The 20,828-nt window shown below is 41.8% G+C and overlaps 1 protein-coding gene across 2 annotated transcripts in view; it reads right to left on the reverse strand.

Annotated features, from left to right (window-relative positions):
• The window catches only part of LOC126457454 (uncharacterized), a 76,843-nt gene that overhangs the window by 25,416 nt on the left and 30,599 nt on the right, over positions 1–20,828 (reverse strand). Inside the window, exon 3 of one of the 2 annotated variants that reach the window (XM_050093744.1) lies at positions 19,664–20,609. The exons of the other annotated variant lie outside the window; for it this stretch is intronic. Within the exon in view, the coding sequence (XP_049949701.1) occupies positions 20,310–20,609 (300 nt within the window). The 3' untranslated portion in view covers positions 19,664–20,309. Of the gene's footprint in view, positions 1–19,663; positions 20,610–20,828 lie in introns of those variants that run through there. 2 annotated transcript variants of the gene reach the window in all.

The following is a 20,828-nucleotide window of genomic DNA, read 5'->3' on the forward strand; positions in this document are numbered from 1 at the left end:
CATACAGGTACAGTTTATAAATAAATAGTATATCCTTTGCTGCGTAACTGACATTGATTTGAATTTCGTCATGAAATCCTTCCTCTCCAGCATAGACTGAGTCCTTTTCCTACGAGTTTCCAGATGGGGAATGGGAGAGGGGTCTGTGGCATTTCCCAGAGGGGGTGGAGTTTAATTAATTAGATACCAAAAGTGTGCTTGTATTGGCGAGAGAGTTGCCCAGCAGGGTGGAGAAGGGTGAGGTGGGTTTCTCAGAAGGACAGATTATCCCTAGGGAATCATAAATCAATTAATAGAACAGTAGGTTAAAGGGGGTCATAAATCAATCAAGTTTGCCCCTGAATGTATGCAAGCGACACTAACAAAATGTGCTGACACCTTTGTTGCCCTACTACTTACATGACTTTTGTTCTAAAAGTAATTACAATAAATCATTCCAAGAATGATGTTTTTTATAAATATCCGATATGTGTGAATGACGTCTTGTGAGAGGCCTGTATCAAACACTACCGAAAATCTATAGTAGTTGCTGCTGACCTCGCTATTGTGCGTGACGTCCGTGGCTTACGATAAATACAGGCCTAAGTGCACGCTGTGTGACGTCAGCAATGGAGCGTTCGTGGGCAACGATTAATACTTATCAAAGCCCTTTGGTTAAATCTTTGACAGTGTAGTAGGGAAGCTTTTAGCCAGGATCTTTGATAAAAGCGAAAGCCAGGACCTAACCCAATTTGCCGTCGTACACATGTAACTTTGCTTCCTTTAGTTCATTTAAGCTATAAAATGATGAAGTATATTTGGTGCATGGCTACCACCACGGTGATCATTGGAAAGTATGGAGAATACGAAATTCGTCATAACACAAAGCACACTAACTACAGAAACCATAATAAGCGGTTGGAATAGCTGGTGGCTACACTGTGGATGATCAGCTTACATTAAGAAAAAAGAAAGAAACAATGTGGAAGGAGATGGAGTGTTTTCAGAACGTACATAAGTTAAATAAATGTTTTTATTTGTACTCTAAATAATCTATCGTAATCTTAATAAATTCCTCTTTAGCTGATTTACATATTTATTCACATGTTTCTGGAATAATACGTAAAATGGTAACTGTGGGATTCGACTGCTACAAGCATATTGCAAACAGGAATATCTTTCACATGTTGCTAGCAGTCTTAACCTAACCGTTAAACCATCTGTAACAGAAATAACATTCATGATCTAAATAATGAAATACAGCACCAGACGTACTTTTTCACAATGCTTTGCGACAATTTATTCTCATGATCTCAAGTACAAGTACTGACATACGTATTGTTTTTGATGTTTCGGAAAATCAGACAAAGTAAATCTTTCCGACTGCAGTAAACCATAAAAAGGCAACTGCAGGGCAAGAGAGGCAAAACAACACACAATAAAACACCTCCTAAAATATCATATAAAATACCCACGTAAATATATCCTCTCTATAATGAAAATAAATTCTCGAAACGAGTTCATTGAGCATGAAAAAAGACCTTACTAGTGCAGTGTTTTATTATTTAAATCGTGAATATCAGTTGCAGGCTTTCGAAAAACATCGATTACGATTAACTGAAAGTAAGAAATGGCATGTCGGGAATGATTACCATGTATGCGGATATGAGGGGCCACTTTCGTGAGGGCAAACTGAAATGTCTCTTCGCCCATAATAACTAAATTTAATTGTTTATGCCCTCGCACTGTAGTCACAAAGCAAATTCTGGTGAACACTTCGAGCTTCTCTTCTCGCTATCCACGGTTTCACCCGCAATCATTTCCATCCCTCTTCGTTTTCAAGCAATACTGTCGCTACCAATATATGCTATTGTATAGGCGATTAATTGTTGGGTGTCCATTCCCAAAGAATTAGTCTAAATATTTTATGATCGTGTAATAACTCCATTGAAGTAGTCTGGTCGAAGAGGTTTGACGAAAGCTTTGAGAAAGATCATTATTAAAGGTCGTTTACAGTGTAATACGGGCCTCAGGCTTCGTACGTTGGTCGACAGTAACACAAAATTGCTGACGCCAAACTGGTGTGTGCTTAGGCCTGTACCTTAGAGCTCAGTGACGTCAAATTGACTTCGTACCCGGTGGCAAGGGGCACCCCCCCCCCCCCCCCCCCCCACCTCCACTGCTCACAGAGAAAGAAAAAAATATAGTGTAGTGAGGTGATTTTCTTTCAAGAAAACGATATAAAAGCCGGTATTAGGATGGTTATTAACGGGATCGGACCTGGAACTTTATCAAGGCTTCATGCAAGTCGCCGTTCGTCTTCCAAAATATTAAAAATACTCTGTAGCCTTATGTCTAGTTTCCTCCCTCCCCTTCCCTTCCCCTTCCTCTCCCCTCCCCTCCCCACCCCTCCCCTCCTTTCCAAACTTACATATGGGTGCCGATGTTTGTACATATTCTGAATTTTTAAACCCTTCAGTTGTATAGACTCAAAGGTCGCGATGTAACAAATTAAACAATAACAGTAGAGAGAAAACCTATTTTACTTCTAATTTGAACGTTAAACCTTGTCGAATGTATCGAAAAATTATCACTAAATCGAGCGTTAGCGTTTAAATATTAAAGTATTACATCCTCCTGGGTTGTATTGACTCGAAGACAACAGCAGGGTCAAATGATAATGCTAGGAATGGACTAGAACCAACTAAGAATCTATCCCGTAGTGACCGCGAAGACAGATTAATTACAGCGCGCAGTCGTTCTTTACACGCTCATCTATGAACTTACACCTACCCTTGATGAATTTCCTTTGGCGATAAGTAAACCAAAACTTTTTTTTTGGCGGCTCTGCATCCAAGTTAATTCATTAATTTACGAAACACGAACAACACCCCTACTTATAAAACCATGTCACAGAGTAGAGCTTTCTAAACTCAGCTGAAATTCGTGCACCAAAATTTAGTATGCATGCACGAAGTCTAAAAGCTCATTAAACTGTAGAAAATACTGTATGTTAATGAAACAAAGCTGCGTCAACTCCTGTGGTTGGTTCTTCGGAAGAGGTTCTCCCTTTCCTTTAAAAAAATTAAAAAATACTTGTTTCCCATTCGCGCGGCGTGTTCACTGCTAAATGTATCACCTCTCATTCGATCCCGAGAAAAAGACTTGGCATGTAAAATTGATTTGTTTCGCGTCTTACAGTTTCATACCACAGTCTGATGATGAACTGTCCAGTTTTTCGTTGTGGGTCATAGTTACTGTGACACTTAATTTCCAAGTAATGTGTTTCACAAAATTTGAAAGGTTTGCTGTGAAAAATGTGTTCGCTGCCTCATTTACATTCGATTCATTTTTAGTTCACGTTGCTGTATACTGAATGTAGCTAACATGTAATTGTTTCTAAAGTTGGAAGGAAAACCAATCTCACTCAGTATGGAGAAAATAGAAGTTAAAATATTTTATGCGAGTGTTCCACGCACAAGTAGACTGCGGTTCACAAGGAGAGCGCGCTTACTCATCATCACCGATTTCGTTGGTGTTTGTGATGTATGCAGGGCTTGGCCAGAAATAAAAGGGACACAAGTGGGAACGGCAGGTGGCCAAGGGTTTAAAAGAAAATAGTGTTTTTGGCGCGGCTCGGGTGAGGGATGCCTGGTATAGTGGAAGGAGTGAGGAACGGTAAGCTGAGTGTTGAGGGTTAGAGTCCGTTTATTGAAACTATTGTACGTTTTCTATTCACAATTTTTACGTTACTTACACTTCAAAATAAACAGAAATAATGTTTAATATATTGTATTTATTAATACTTTCATAAAAAGCACGAAAAAGAAAGGCAAAAAAAGATTTGGATTACATATAATTTTCCAGGAAGCAATTTTAAGCTGGACACTAGAACTTCGTATATAAAATTGGAAGCTTTCGTTATTTTACAGTTGATGATTTACACTTGCTCGGGTCATACTCATTGTGAAAACAGTCGTGAACAGTTCGTGGAAGTAAACGCACGTTTCTCAAACTAGTGAGAGATCTATTGTAGTACGTATTACTGGAACAACATGATGAAAAAGAAGAAGAAGAAGAAGAAGACTGTACACCAACAATTAGATAATAAAGTAGCTGAACACATATTTAGAACAATGTTGGAGACAAAAATTTCCTTACGACAGTTATCAATCGTCATTTATTAAATGAATATGATTCATATTACGCAGTATGTTAGTGAATTTATGGGTCTATGTGTAATTCAAAACATTTGAAGGAGCCGTACTCAGCTTTGCTTAATTTATACTCTCTATTCTGTGTCCATGTAATCGAAAGTTTTTTTCACGCCCCTCTCTGCCATGTGACTAGCGGTAGTATCCCAATCTCATAAGCACAAAATTACATTTACATCAACACCAAGTCTGTACTGAACCGTAGATTCTTTAACTTCTCATAAACAAGTAGGCAAACAAAAGAAGAATGTAGCGAAGAATAGCACAGAACAGCGATATGGTGGAATTTATGTGGGGGCTGGATTAGGATGTTTGTTGCTCACCAGTTGGCAGGTCTTCAGGCCGAGTTTGATGTTGCGTGAGGCCAGCTCACGGCAGACGCTGGTGTGCTGCATCATGGTGTGCCAGACCAGACTGCGAGAGGCCCGGATACTGCCGTCGGCGGGCGGAAAGTGGCGGTTGGCCGATACCTAGAAGGGAAGTGAGCTCGCGCCCGATTTCTGGTTGCGTCCGCATTTAGAAGATCAACATACGGTGGGTTCTCCTTTATGAAAATGCGACGAAAATAATTTCTCTTTAGACACTAAACTATTAAAAATAACATGGAATTTTCCCAGTAAGATGGCGCTAGTATCGTAAGCTAAAGGCCGGATATTCAGTACTTACAGGAACTCCGTCCGAACAGTCCTTGGAAGGCCCAACGATACACGTCCGGCCGCCGTGTCATCCTCACCTCAGTAATCACTGGATGCGGATATGGAGGGGCAAGAGGTCAGCACACCGCTCTCCCGGCCGTATGTCAGTTTAAGAGACCGGAGCCACTACTTCTCAATCAAGCAGCTCCTCAGTTTGCCTCACAAGGGCTCAGGGCACCCCGCTTGCTAACAGGGCTTGGCACTAGCCCAGCTCAACAGTGCTTAACTTTAGTGATCTGACGGGAACCGGTGTTACCACTGCGGCGAGGCCGTTGGCCACACTTACAGGAGTGTACTTTTTAAAATCCATACAAAACGATTGTGGTCTTCATTTAATCGGTAAATTCGGTTTTGAATGTAATTATTTTTAATTTATAATCCTTGAAGATCTCATTTCAATCAAATTATTCACTTTATTATTTTGCACAAATTTAATCAAGTGAATTGTGTAAAAATGGGATTGCAGTAAGGTAGCGTGTATAGTTTCTAGTGATGCGAAAAGAATGTGCTTTAAATTTTTGCATGACAATAATCAAACAAGAAAATTAACATATCGATGTGGGACTAATGCAGGCCAAATATACAGTCTGTAAAACTTTTAGTGAGTCTGGCCGTTCTAGTTCCCTTCGGTAAATGTCTGAAGAATTCCATAGACTCCTGTCACTTCTCACTGTTGCCAGTCTTCATGTTATTGAATTATATATATATTCAAATTAATTTCTTATTAATAATTAGAAATAAGTACCACATGTAAAGTGGGCCTGTTGATAATGAGGTCCCACGAAACTTTGGTGTGGCATTTCCACCGCAGCAGATGATCGTCACGAAATACGTTGTGAGCCTCACCCATTACCCCACAGAAGTTTATGCACATCTCCTCTCCTCACATACCCCTCGGTGCAAGGCTTCCTAAAACTTTTACAGACTGTAAATGGAATGATTCGTCCGCTAAGTATAATCGATATGTCATGATATTCATATTATTAAAAATACCGTATTTATAATGACGCAAGTGAAGATTTCAAAAGAAAAATGAATAAAAAGAAGAAAAAGGCAAAATAAAATAAAAAATGACTTGGACAAGGATTCGAAATTAAATCCAAATTACACGGATAAAAATAAAGACGACAGAAATTTCGATTAAGATAACTAAAAATTTAAGCACGCAACTGGAACAGTACCCATAACCTGCAGTTTGCGATCCTAGAGCTTTCGTCAGATTTTATGTGTAGAATTTCAAGGTCGTGAATTTTGCCCCACACGCGTTACATGCGAGGTGACATAGCTACCTAACAAGAAATGGTGTTTGCGTGTGAATCGCGCAAGGCAATTATACTCCTATGCTGTCACGGACTGTCATGTAGATGATTCAATATACAGGGAGTTACAAAAAGGTACAGTCAAACTTTCAGGAAACATTCCTCACACATAAATAAAGAAAAGATTTTATGTGGTCATGTGTCCGGAAACGTTTAATTTCAATGTTAGAGCTCATTTTAGTTTCGTCAGTATGTACTGTACTTCCTCGATTCACCGCCAGTTGGCCCAATTGAAGGAAGGTAATGTTGACTTCGGTGCTTGTGTTGATATGCGACTTATTGCTCTACAGTACTAGCATCAAGCACATCAGTACGTAGCATGAACAGGTTAGTGTTCATCACGAACGTGATTTTGCAGTCAGTGCAATGTTTACAAATGCGGAGTTGGCAGATGCCCGTTTGATGTATGGATTAGCACGGGGCAATAGCCGTGGCGCGGTACGTTTGTGTCGAGACAGATTTCCAGAACGAAGGAGTTCCGACAGGAAGACGTTCGAAGCAATTGATCGGCGTCTTAGGGAGCACGGAACATTCCAGCCTATGACTCGCGACTGGGGAAGACCTAGAACGACGAGGACACCTGCAATGGACGAGGCAGTTCTTCGTGCAGTTGATTATAACCCTAATGTCAGAGTCAGAGAAGTTGCTGCTGTACAAGGTAACGTTGACCACGTCACTGTATGGAGAGTGCTACGGGAGAACCAGTTGTTTCTGTACCTTGTACAGCGTGTGTAGGCACTATCAGCAGCTGATTGGCCTCCACGGGTACACTTCTGCGAATGGTTCATCCAACAATGTGTCAATCCTCATTTCAGTGCAAATGTTCTCTTTACGGATGAGGCTTCATTCCAACGTGATAAAATTGTAAATTTTCACAATCAACATGTGTGGGCTGACGAGAATCCGCACGCAATTGTGCAATCACGTCATCAACACAGATTTTCTGTGAACGTTTGGGCAGGCATTGTTGGTGATGTCTTGATCGGGCCCCATGTTCTTCCACCTACGCTCAATGGAGCACGTTATCATGATTTCATACGGCATACTCTACCTGTGCTGCTAGAACATGTGCCTTTACAAGTACGACACAACATGTGGTTCATGCACGATGGAGCTCCTGCACATTTCAGTCGAAGTGTTCGTACGCTTCTCAACAACAGATTCGGTGACCGATGGATTGGTAGAGGCGGACCAATTCCATGGCCTCCACGCTCTCCTGACCTCAACCCTCTTGACTTTCATTTATGGGGGCATTTGAAAGCTCTTGTCTACGCAACCCCGGTACCAAATGTAGAGACTCTTCGTGCTCGTATTGTGGACGCTGTGATACAATACGCCATTCTCCAGAGCTGCATCAGCGCATCAGGGATTCCATGCGACGGAGGGTGGATGCATGTATCCTCGCTAACGGAGGACATTTTGAACATTTCCTGTAACAAAGTGTTTGAAGTCACGCTGGTACGTTCTGTTGCTGTGTGTTTCCATTCCATGATTAATGTGATTTGAAGAGAAGTAATAAAATGAGCTCTAAAATGGAAAGTAAGCGTTTCCGGACACATGTCCACATAACATATTTTCTTTCTTTGTGTGTGAGGAATGTTTCCTGAAAGTTTGGCCGTACCTTTTTGTAACACCCTGTATAATTTAGTACCTTAGGGAGTACAGCGAATAAGCTATGTGGATGTAAGGGAATGAATTAGGAGAAAATTTTCCCGCGTGTGTAGTTTTTTACCATATGCTGGCTAAACCCTAGCCAATAGCATCAAAATGTCGTCGTACTCAAATGTAGATCGCAAAATTATGGATATAAAACACCGCAGTAGCACATGTTCATCTCATACGGTTCACCCACAATCATAAGTTTATTATTCGCTGTGAACAGCGACTTAAAATGTAAACAGATGTTACCACGACGTTTCATGTACGGTACATGATTTTGAGTACTTGTCAACACAGAAATCGTTCTACTAGAACTTTCCAAAGAATGAGTTACTTTCATTTTCACACGCAAAAGAAGAAAAGCAAGAAACATAGTAATTTTTGAAAGGTTGCCTTTCCAATTTGTTGAAAAATTATCAGCACTTGGCCTCATAACATTAAGTGCTTGTTCTTCTGTGGAGAACTTTGTTGATTTTGTGTCTGTGACTGACTGATATCTGTTTTCCTTGCAAGCAAGTTGTTCAAAAAATTAATTTTCTGGTAGTTTCGCTGCAGTGCACTGTCGTTTCGGAATGAATGGACGCACATTTTCCATGCGCTGCTGTACCACAAAAAAATATTTTTCGCAAACAAGGGCTCACCAAGGTGAAAGGTTAAAGAATGTGAAACCTGGGATCCAACCTTACACCATTGCATCGGTGGTTTCGTAAAGTAGATTTCATTTATTTTCCGTTCCATGCAGATCGAGGTAGCCAACATGAGCAACAGGGCATAAGGACTGACACTATCGGTCTGGAAGTGCAGAGCGTAAAGCAAAAGGTGAAAAGGAATAGTGTTACATCAAGAACACGTAAGCTGTTTGAGTTTGAAAAGTTATGATTGATTTTCCTAAATCTAAAGAAACTGAAGCAGAAATACGGCAGTTGCACCTCATTATATGGATGATGGCAGTAGCCCAACTATAAAATATTTATATCGATTTGCTACTATTACCGATGCGAAGCCGTATTTTCTACAAGTGGTTCTGTAATCGAACGGCCAGCAAGTCCTCGCATTCGGCCGCATATCGTCTTCAAACCAAAGAGAAATTAGAAGCACGCAATCCCTCCCGCCCATGATACGTCTTCTTCAAACCAAAGAGAGGTGGAAAGTATTTTAGAAGTGTGTTCAATAAGTAATGCAACACATTGTTTTTCTCGGCCAATTTCGGTTGAAAAAAAAAGTAGAATTTGTTGTGGGACATCGTGAAATATTGCCGCTTCAGCCCCTATAGTTTTAGAAGTTGATAGGTGGCGGCGCTATACGCAGGCTTCAAAATGGCGTCTGTAACGGAGGTGCGTTCAAGGAGAAAGCTGTTATTGAGTTTCTTTCGGTGGAAACCCAAAACATCGCAGGTGTTCATAGGCGCTTGCACGATGTCTCCAGAGACATGGCCATGAACAAAAGCACTGTGAGTCGCTGGGTGAGGCGTCTATCATCATCGCAACGAGGTTGCGGAAACGTGTCCGATCTCCCTCGTGCCGGCCGGGCGCACACAGTTCTGACTCCTGCAATGTTGGGACGTGCGGACACTCTCATTCGAGATGATCGACAGATCACAAACAAACACCTCGCAGCACAACAAGATGCCTTTGTTGGTAGTACCGACGCATCCGTCCACCAGTTCGGGTACTCAAAGGTGTGTGGCCGCTGGATTCCTCGCCGTCTAACTAAAGACCGTAAGGAGCAACGAAGGAATCATCTGTGCGGAATTGCTCGCACGTCACGAGGCTGATTGTGACAATTTTTTGTAGAACATCGTCACAGGCAATGAAACATGTGTTCATCACTTCGAACTGGAAACAAGACGGCAATCCATGGAGTGGGGCCACAGCACCTGTCCTCCTAAGGAAAAGTTCAGAGCCGCACCCTCAGCCAGTAAAGTCACAGCGAAGCTATTCTGGGACTCTCGAGGGGTTATTCTGTTTGATGTCTTCCCTCATGGTGCGTCGATCATCTCCGAGATGTATTGTGCTACCCTCAGGAAATTTAAGAAACGACTTGAGTTTGTTCGCCGCCACAAAAATGCAAACGAACTTCTCTTTCTCCGTGACAAAGCAAGGCCTCACACAAGTCTGCGCACCCGAGAGGAGCTCACAAAACTTGGACTGTTCTTCCTCATCCATCCTGTAGCCCGGATCTCGTACCTTCTGTCTTCCATCGTTTCGGCCCAATGAAGGATGCACTCCGCGGGAAGCAGTACGTGGATGATGGGGATGTTATTTATGCAACAACGCGGGCATGCAGGCCCGCCCAATAAGAATTCAGGCTGTCGCTTTGAGCGGAGATTATGTTGAAAATTTGGGATTTGTAGTCAAAAGAGTGGGGAATAATATAGGGTATGGGGATCCTGAATAAAACCAACCTGCTTTCGGAAAAAAATGTGTTGATGTTATTATTTTACAAACCAAAAGCGAAATGGAAGCAAATTGTACCCCGACGGTGTTAATGAATGGCCGATCAACTTTCATCGAGATTATTGGATTGCAAATGGAAATAGTGAAGTGCAACGTATGAACAGCAATTCTTTGTCTACAAAGAAAATGCCGGCCGCTGTGCCCGAGCGGTTCTAGGCAGTTCAGTCTGGAACTGCGCGATCGCTACGGTCGCAGGTTCGAATCCTGCCTCGGGCTTGGATGTGTGAGATGTCCTTAGGTTGGTTAGGTTTAAGTGGTTCTATGTTCTAGGGGACTGATGACTTAAGATGTGAAGTCCCATAGTGCTCCGAGCCATTTGAACTGCCAAAGAAAATGTACGACAAAGGAAACAAATCACGATTCTGTCAAGTGTCAGTTTTCACATAGACATAATCTAATGAGTAAAACGTAAGAGATTGGTTGTGTTATACAGAATCTAAAGAGAAACTTTTCTATTTTATTTGCAGAGTTGCGTATTCAAACAGTTCGTCACGGTTTACAAAAGATGTATTAGATGACTGGAAGAAAGTGAATATTTTGTTGAGAGGTATAGGCGAACGATAATTTCGTAGTTAGTTCGCAAGAACTAGGATGCACTTACGTTTCTCGACGTGTGTGTGAAACTAAAACCGAACAAAAGTAACACACACAGAAATTACAGACATTAGTTGCGGGTGGCGATTCATTTAAATCAATGGAGGAAGTTGAACCTGGTCTCCTGCTTACCTTTTTGTGGACCTATCTTCTCATTCGGACAAGTTTAATCTCCAAAAATAAAAGAAACAAAATCAAATCAACCCCTACTTGGCACCGCCACTTTAACTCTGCCATAAAAAAAAAAGAAATGAACTAACCCTTTTCAGGCGTTGCCCTTAACTATTCCCTCACTTTTTTATTTTAATTTTTTAATTTTTTTTATATGATTACATTTAAGAAAGGTGTACAAATGATAATTCTAGCCGGCCGGTGTGGCCGAGCGGTTCTAGGCGCTACAGTCTGGAACCACGCGACCGCTACGGGCGCAGGTTCGAATCCTGCCTCGGGCATGGATGTGCGTGACGTCCTTAGGTTAGTTAGGTTTAAGTAGTTCTAAGTTCTAGGGGACTGATGACTTAAGATGTTAAGTCCCATAGTGCTCAGAGCCATTTGAACCATTTGAAGCTTACCTCCGCAACATGATGGGAACAAGCAAGTTCTGATTCGTCTACCTTTTGTCCAGCAGGAACAGTGAAAAATTATGTGATCCAAGGTCTGTTGTGTCACGATGTGTAATAAGCCTTGGATGATGAAGTTCTGCCTTTAACTTCAAAATAATTCGAGATGGATATGGGTGTTTTGGTCGGTATCTTGGCTGAAAAAAATCGGCCCACTCACGTATCATTCAGCCATCAACTTCAACAAAATTGAAATGAAATGAATGGGTTTCGCTCATGGATAGTTATGTCCATCTAGACCTTCAGAGCCTCAACTTTTGTTATACGTCTGAGAGGCCCATGTCTTTGTCACTTTTCAGGTATGAATGTGCTCTAACTGGGAATGTAATACCAATTTATTCAAAATCCTTTGAATGATGAATGAGATACTGAATAAAAATGAAAAGTGTGTAGATTTTGTTGTGAACCCCACATTTTTAGCCTCTAGATCCAGAATCGTTGTTGTGACATAATGATGCGGGGAAGAAACTACTTCATTTAAACCTTTCTTCCCAATTGTTTCAGGATAAACACGAAACACTGCATTACTGTCTGAGAGTCGATCTGTGTTAAATACATAGAGAGAAAGCTGGCTCTTATAATAGACAATATTAGCGGTGATGTTTGAGCATGAAAAATGGAAATCCACACTCGTCGATTCAGTGTTTTACACTGGAAGAATACATAAGCTTTCCGGCGGCGTAGTTCATAATACAGGGTGCCTATAAAGTAAAGTATCCATTTTCATTTTCCAGATGTGCTGCAACAAAATAAACATATTTAGAGAGAGTAGCTAATACTGTTCAACATGTCCACGTTTATTGGCAACACACTGTTCCCATCACCTTGTGGTTGCGTGGAACACGCGCTGTAATATTTGGGGGGTTGTTAGCAAGCATGCCTCTCGTATTCGCCGTTTCAGTTCATTCAGATGTGGCACCCTGGTAGCATAAACTCGGCTCTTGATGAAACACCACGCAAGAAAGTCGGGGGGAGTGAGGTCGGGGGAGCGAGCAGCCCACATGCGACCTGCAGCTCTTCCTATCCACCTGTTAGGAAAGGACTCGTTTAGGTAGTCCCGGACAATGTATGCATAGTGGGGTGGCGCCCCATCTCGTTGATACATAACAGTAGCAAGGATACCATCCTGTTGCAACTCTGGCTCCAAGAACAAGTGCAGCATGTCCAGGTAGGTTGCTACGGTAGTGCTTTTCAGCAAACGGCCCATAGATCCTATCTTTCATGAGACGAAGCCACACATTGACTCTGGGAGAGTCCTTTTGCCACTCAGTGCATTCATGGGGTTGCTCCTCTGCCCAGATCCGGCAATTGTGTTTGGTGACGACGCCGCAGACATGAAATGTCGCTGATCGTAACATGATTCATTAGGTCCTCCTCGGCTACAGCCTCCAACAGATCATGACAGATGGCTGCTTGTGCCGCATTATCTTCATCATCTAGCTGGTAAGCACCTGGGTATCACATGTCTTCTTTTTAAGGGTGTAGTGAAGCATTTTCCACACTGTGGATTTCGGCATGGATAGTTCAGGACCTAGCCGGCGGGTAGATGCCGTTGGACTTCTTTCCATAGCTTCCCTCACACGCTGCACAGATTGTGGGCTGACGGTTGTCGCCCAGCGCGTCTCTCATCAGCTACAGATACTGTACGCCGGAATTCGTTGACGAGCTTCGGAATGGCAAGTCCTGTAGGGGCATCCTTCCGATACTTTCTCCCAAACAGCCTCTGGACCTCAGCACAGGTTTCGCCACGTAAACGAAGTTCCAGAATTGTGATTCTTTCGACAATTGTTAGCATTGTGGTGTCTCTTCACAGTACCTGTAACAGATCTAATCCACACATACGTTTTCCGCAAAATGGATACTTACTTTATGGGCACCCTATATAATCTTCTCTCTCTCTCGGTATTACGATGATTATTCGGAAAGTACGAAGCGATCGGTCGCGCAATGGAAACCACAGTGAAAATCTGATTAAGTTCTGCACAGGTGTGTTGGACAGTGTCTCTAGTATGCCCGTCGATCGCGTTACGTCGTTCTTTTTAGTTATGAGTACACAGGGAGCACATAAAGATATCTAGAACAATATTGTCTCCGCCAAGTACGAGGGCCTGGTGAGAAATTTCGCCTGAAGCTACGCAGCCAACATTACATAACTGTCGTGCGTTTTCTTCTTGAAGACAATTCTGAGCCGCATTCTGCAGCGGTAATGAAGATGCTCCTGCTTCGTTTGCAATTGGAAATTTTTGATTACCCACAATACAGTTCCTAATTATCTCCCTCTGATTTTAATCTCTGCTCACATGAACCGCTGGATATGAAGACAACATTTTGGCACCGACAACGAGCTGTAGGCCAGCTTAGAGAATTGGCGGAAAGCACTGACGGCTGCCTTCTATAACGAGGGTATTGGACAGTTGGTACAACACTACGACAAACGTCTAAGTCGGAACGGCGACTACGGAAATAGGTGGCTGGAAGTTGTAGCTAACTGTTGCAAATAAAACAGTTTTGATTTTCACTGTGGTTTCCATTTCGCGACCAATCGTTCCTTACTTTCCGAATAGTACGTCAAATTTCTGTTTTCATCCGTTGCATGTGCGATGTGCCTCTAAAACTTTGAAATTTTCAGAAAACTAATAGGCAAATACTGCATGTATCACTTCGAGGGAAACCGAGCAAGATACTAATTTGTATTAATTATTTTACGACAGGTTTCATATGAAGCTGAATAGGTAGAATGTGTCTCTTGAAACATATTGAACATCATCTTTATGGTTAGTTCTTCAGTCAGATACTCTTTCTGTGTTTTATTTATGCTACATTGGCTGGAACTACCTTTAAATCACATTACGTGAATGAACATATTTTGCTCTGTTTCTACTGAAAGTTTATGAGCTTCGTTTCTGCGTTTCTCTCGTTAGTCACCTGGAGACAGGCTTTCATTTTATAAAGAATTCCAAATAGTTCCTTATCTTTTCTTTGAAATCCCATGCAGTGATATAAAGGCCTTTTGATAAACAGTCAATTCTGTTATAGTATTATCTCTCATTATTCTTACCTTGTATGGAAAAGTATAATCACTCAAAGCAGCTGCTGTCTCGTACTTTCGAGGCCTGACATGTGACAAATTTACTCATTCCAGTCCTTTATTAGACTGAAATTAGATTTTAGCTCAGTGTTTCATGCATGTGGCATTGTTCTTAGTTTTTTAGGTACTTCAGATTGTCTACCACAACTTTGATTTTCTTTTTCTAGACTTACCACTGCTGCTTGATTCTGGATATTCCATTTCTCAACCGCAGTTGGATGTCACATGAAATGCAATTCCACAATAACAAAGCAAAGAATCGAATCTCGAGTCTACTCTGAGTTAGCAGAAATAGCGAACTTCTACAATACAAGGAAACCAATAATGACATGACATTTAACAATATCAACAATAAAACTCTCGTAAAACCAGACCAAAAATCAATACAGCTCAGAAATCCACACCTGCAGGACTTCAGTGTTTCCTTTCGTGTTTAGGGTGGACTTGACCCGTATTCTCGGTGTACACCATGTTTTTATCTGAATGTAACTCTGATGATAAACCTTCAGCTAAGGAGACCCATCTGAATGATGAACTAAATAATGATGCCAATAAATCATTTTTGTCAAAATTGGCCTCAACCCCTTTTGTAGTCTTCAATTTTTCTCGAGCCGGACGGTTGAAGAGCAGTCGGAATCATTATTTAAATAAACCTGTTTATTATACTGTTCGCCCAACTTGGCGAAATTTACTTTCGTCGTGTGTCTATGTTTGAAAACGTGTTTGTTTGGAAACCGCACATTGAATCCTTTCTAGCAATCGCAACTGACAGAATCACTGGAGAACACAGTAATGTTAGAACACAGAATGCAAATCTACCAAGTCCTCTTCAGACGTAAACTTCGCTGCGGCTTCATGGGGATCAAGAAAACTCCTAGTTGCTTGCCTGTAAATCATGATAGTGTCTGCTATTATTGTAGTATGCTGTAAAATTCTTGCTTCCCACTGTTGAAGAGCAATCCGGGGATGGCGACTGCATATTTCAACACGATCGAGCACCTGTTCATAATGCACGGCCTGTGGCGGAGTGGTTACACGACAATAACATCCCTGTAATGGAGTGGTCTGCACAGACTCCTGACCTGAATCCTATAGAACACCTTTGGGATGTTTTGGAACGCCGACTTCTTGCCAGGCCTCACCGACCTACATCGATGCGTCCCCTCAGTGCAGCACTCGGTAAAGAATGGGCTGCCATTCCCCAAGAAACCTTCCAGCACCTGATTGGACGGATGCCTGCGAGAGTGGAAGCTGTAATCAAGGCTAAGGGGTAGGCCAACATCATACTGAATTCCAGCATTACCGATGGAGGGCGCCACGAACTTGTGTAAGTAATTTTCAGCCATGTGTACGGATACTTTTGATCACATAGTGTATGCTTCTAGGTCCTTATATTTGTCCTCTAGCTGTTCCAATTAAATTCAATATATCTTCTGTTACCCAAGAATTTCTACTAGTCCCCGTCTTTTTACCTACTTGATCCTCTGCTGCCTTCACTGTTTCGTCTCTCAAAACCATCCGTTCTTCGTGTACTGTATTCCGTTCCCCTTTTATTGCCAATCGTTTCTGCAGTTTTAATCTAGAGTTCATAACCAATAAATTGTGGTCAGATTCCACATCTCCCCATGGAAATCTCTTAAAATTTAAAACCTGGTTCCTAAATCTCTGTCTTACCATTATATAAACTATTTGAAACATTCCAATGTCTCCAGGCCTCTTTCACGTATACAACCTTCTTTCGTGATTCTTAAACAAAATGTTAGTTATGATTAAATTATGCTCTGTGCGAAATTTTACCAAGCGGCTTCCTTTTTCATTCCTTACCATCAGTCCATATTCACCTACTACTTTTCTTTCTCTTCCGCTTCCTACTATCGAATTCCAATCCCCCATGGCTATTGACACAATTACTAGCTACAATAATGCGTTCACTATGCTGTTCGGAGTAGCTTATTTGCGCTCCTCTCTTTTTATTCGTTACTAAACCTACTCCTGCATCACCCCTATTTGATTTTGTATTTATAATCCGGTATTCACCTGACCAGAAGTCCTGTTCCTCTTGCCTCCGAACTTCACTAGTTTCCACTATATCTAACTTTAACCTATCCATTTCCCTTATTAAATTTTCTAAGGGCTCTGACATTCCACGCTCCGATCTGTAGAATTCCAGTTTCATTTGTCCTGATAACGACGTCCTTCTGAGTAGTCCCCGCCCGGAGATCCGAATGGGGACCTATTTTACCTCCAGAATATTTTACCCAAGAGGACGCTATCATTTAACCATACAGTAATGGTGGACGCCCGCGGGAAAAATTACTGTTGTAGTTTCCCCTAACTTTCAGTCGTTCGCAGTACCAGCACAACAATACTGTTTTGGTTGATGTTACAAGGCGAATTTAATAAATCATCCGGACTGTAGCTCCTGCAACTAGAAAAAGGCTCCAGTCCCTCTTCAGGAACCACACGTTTGTCTTGTTCTCTCAACAGATACCCCTCCGTTGTGGTTACACCTACAGCTCTACACGGAGTGCCCTCACTAAATTCAGAGCAAAGTAACCTTAAGAAAGAATGAGGTACAACGAAAATCATTTCTATAAACCATGGGTACACAGCCAACAATATGTGATAAATCATATCCACAAATACACAGAAACAACAAAACAAGAATACAAATTGTAGCATAGGAAACGGGGAGAAAATATGTGACAGCATCCCATTTCTAGTTCGTATTTCATAAGAAAATTGGTAACTTGATTATAAAAATATCACAAGCTTATTGTCCACCAGTTACAGGATGCGATATAATGATTAATTTTATTAGTCCACTACATAAAATCAACCAAAAAATCAGCAACAGTGGCGTATATAAAACATTGTAATTACTAGTGTCATTCAATAATTAGAGATAAGTTGGTCTGGAGACAAAAGCGTTTACTTTTATAAAACAATACGTTTTCTACTTTTTAAAATAGTCCCCTTGAACATTTATGAACTTGTTGCAAAGGGCTACAAGCTTTTTTATTCCGGCTGCAAAGAACTCTTTATCGCAATGTCTGAACCAATTTCCCACTAATCACGTCCTCGTTGTCCCACGTAATGACTCTTTCAGTGCACTAAACAAATGGAAATCAGTAGGTGCTAAATCGGGACTTAAGGGGGATGAGGCAGTACTTCTCGGCCCATTTTGTCGATGGTTTCACGGGTTACTTGAGCAATATGAGGACGTTTGCTGTCTTGCTGGAGAATCACACTTCTCCTCTGAGATCCACGACATCTCTCTCTCTCTCATGGCTGGCTTTACCTTGTTTAAAAGCAAGTCCGAGTAGTATTGGTTGTTCATTGTACGCTGCTCTTCGAGATAATCACAAAAAAGTGGACCTTCAACATCCCAAAACACCGTTAATATGACTTTTCCTGCTGATTCTTGGATTTTGAATTTTTTCTTGACAGGTGAGTTGGTGTGCTTCCACTCCATGCTTTGTTTTTTTTATTCTGGGTCATAATAGTGAACCCAAGTTTCATCACAAGTTAAGATTTTGTTGAGGAAATGCTTACCTTCTCTTTCTTAACGTTCCTGTAGCTCTGTGCACATTCTCAACCTTGTTCCCTTGTGTAGCCGCGTCAATTCCTTTGGGACCCATCTTGCACATGTTTTGCGGTACTTCAACTTGTTACAGTTAATGTTATGAACTGTACCGGTACGAACTTGAACCTTACCAACTACCACTTCCACTCTTACATGGCTGTCGGCACGAATAATGTCATCTATTCCACTTTCAAGTGAGGTAGTTGAAACTGCAACTGGTCGGCCGGAACGGTGTTCGTCAATCAAATGGTTCAAATGGCTCTGAGCACTATGGGACTTAACATCTGTGGTCATCAGTCCCCTAGAACGTAGAACTACTTAAACCTAGCTAACCTAAGGACATCACACACATCCACGCCCGAGGCAGGATTTGAACCTGCGGCCGTAGCAGTCGCGCGGTTCCGGACTGAGCGCCGAGAACCGCTAGACCACCGCGGCCGGCGTTCGTCAATCACGGAGTGGCGACCATTTTTGAACCAATCTACCCACTTGTAAAAATTTGAACGATTCATAGAACCTTCATCCTAAACTTTAGACATTCTACAGTATATGTGCACTGGTTTCTCACCTTGAGCAAGTAAAAAACGAGTAACAGATCGTTGTTCAACTAATGTGCACGTTTCGAGTGGACTCGCCATCTTGAAATGTATTTTTAAGATAATAAACATAACAATGTTGATAGATCAGGTAATCAGGGCTCATCCCAGTGATGCGAAAGTAAGGCCGTAAAAGTACCAAACTTCCCCTATTAACAGTTTTTTTCCCCAGACCAGTGGCACTCGTAGCTCGTCTAGGGAGAAACATAAAAACCCGATGCCAACAGCGTACGACCTTCTTCAGCTTGAATGACTTCAAAACATCAGACATTGCACATCACTTGCTCGACAATGGTCAAATTAACTAAGTTTGTGACCGTAGACCAGTTTTTCTTTCATTTCTTCAGACTGACTCAATCATACCAAGTATGAGATTCTACTGACGAAGTATTTTCTGCTATCCTAGATTGAATGGAGTTTCTTTTTCGTAATAAATGACAGTAAGCGATCCTAACCACAATGAATGGATACGGTCAGTCCTTGATGAAGTAGCGATTGAATTGAACAGCAACAATTGCCGACATCTTTATGCCCACTATAAAAGCAACCATGAAACCGATTCAGAATTAGGAGACGGAGAGGAAAATGAAAATGAGGTGTGAACTGAAGAGGTTTTAGAGGCAACTAGATTAAAAGGCGAGAAAACAAAACGTTTGCTGTGTTAATTGTGGGACACCAATACCAAGTAACTGTGCGTAAAGTGTTTGTTGAGCGCTGTTTGTTGAACTCGTGTGATATGGTTTACTCCCTGGTTCAAGTACTGTTGTAGTCCATTAATAATTTCTGAATGTAAACAATTTTGTAATGGTGAAACACACCAATCCTTTGTACACTGTATTTTTCTTACTTCACAATATTTATTTAACAAGAAAATAATTACAATCATTATATTTTCACGTTGTAAACATGTTCACCTTAAAATATTCATAAGAGTCGGTTTTATTTCCATTCCCCTAATTCTGAAATGAATAACTGAGTGTTCAATTAACCCACGATATTAGCAGTGCTAGAAAAATTTCACCGTATTAGTTACGGGTTAAACAACATTGAATGTTCTCCCATTTCTGGTACGTTAGTAAGTTTCTTATCTAAGCCTCATTTTCTTTAGTTTTTTGTGATTCGCAATTTTCAGTGTTCAGCACCCAAACTTTTTGAACAGAAACGTGCATTTCTATGACCTCACCTCACCAGACCACGAGACGTGATGTAACACTCAAATTTCATCAGCTGATTGACTCACAGGGACCGAAATGCATTGTCCAACGTTCTTTTAAAGCACCAAAATTTGTGACAGGAGGGGTCGTTTTGATGCTCCTCACGTATTCGGTAAAACCATGTCCGCAGCTCTGATTTAAGAATAAAATTAGAGTACGTAGTAACTGTGCTGCTTCTGCATAGTTAATTTGCATAGTGTATGTTTCGGGTGTCTATAGGCAGGAATACCTTAACTCGCTGTCTGTCGCGCTGGTGTTCAAAACAGTCCGTCCACAGCGGGTCTGAAGCCTACGATGCGACGGCCCTCCTCACACAGTTGCCCTTTTCCTCCAGCAGTGCATTGTTTTGCTCCTGCTGGACTGAGTCTGCGGCGGCTTTTTCTTCCTCGCAGGTAGTCTCTTCCGGGGGCGGCTCCAGCATCCATTCCGGGATGGGGTGGTTGAGGAAGAAGACTGTCTGGTCGAAGAGGAAGATGAACGCTGCGATGAAGCCGAGGCCAGCTCGGTCGAGGTCGTGCTTGCACTCCACCACTTGCACCCAGCCGCTCACCGTGTACAGCACCATGCCCGTGCGCGTCCAAACCAGGTCCTGCGAGCGACACACACTATTAGCAGTCTACTACTCGTACACACACACACACACACACACACACACACACACACACACACACACACACACACACACTTTCTTGATTGACCTTCGGCTCTGCCGTCATTGTAAACTACTCGGAAAACATGTAGCGCTATCTGTATACCTGCGAACGCGGGTGAGGAGTTAGAAATGAAAAAAAAATATGCTTTATGAAAT

Source organism: Schistocerca serialis, chromosome 2 (genome assembly GCF_023864345.2).
Source record: "Schistocerca serialis cubense isolate TAMUIC-IGC-003099 chromosome 2, iqSchSeri2.2, whole genome shotgun sequence".
NCBI lineage: Eukaryota > Metazoa > Arthropoda > Insecta > Orthoptera > Acrididae > Schistocerca > Schistocerca serialis.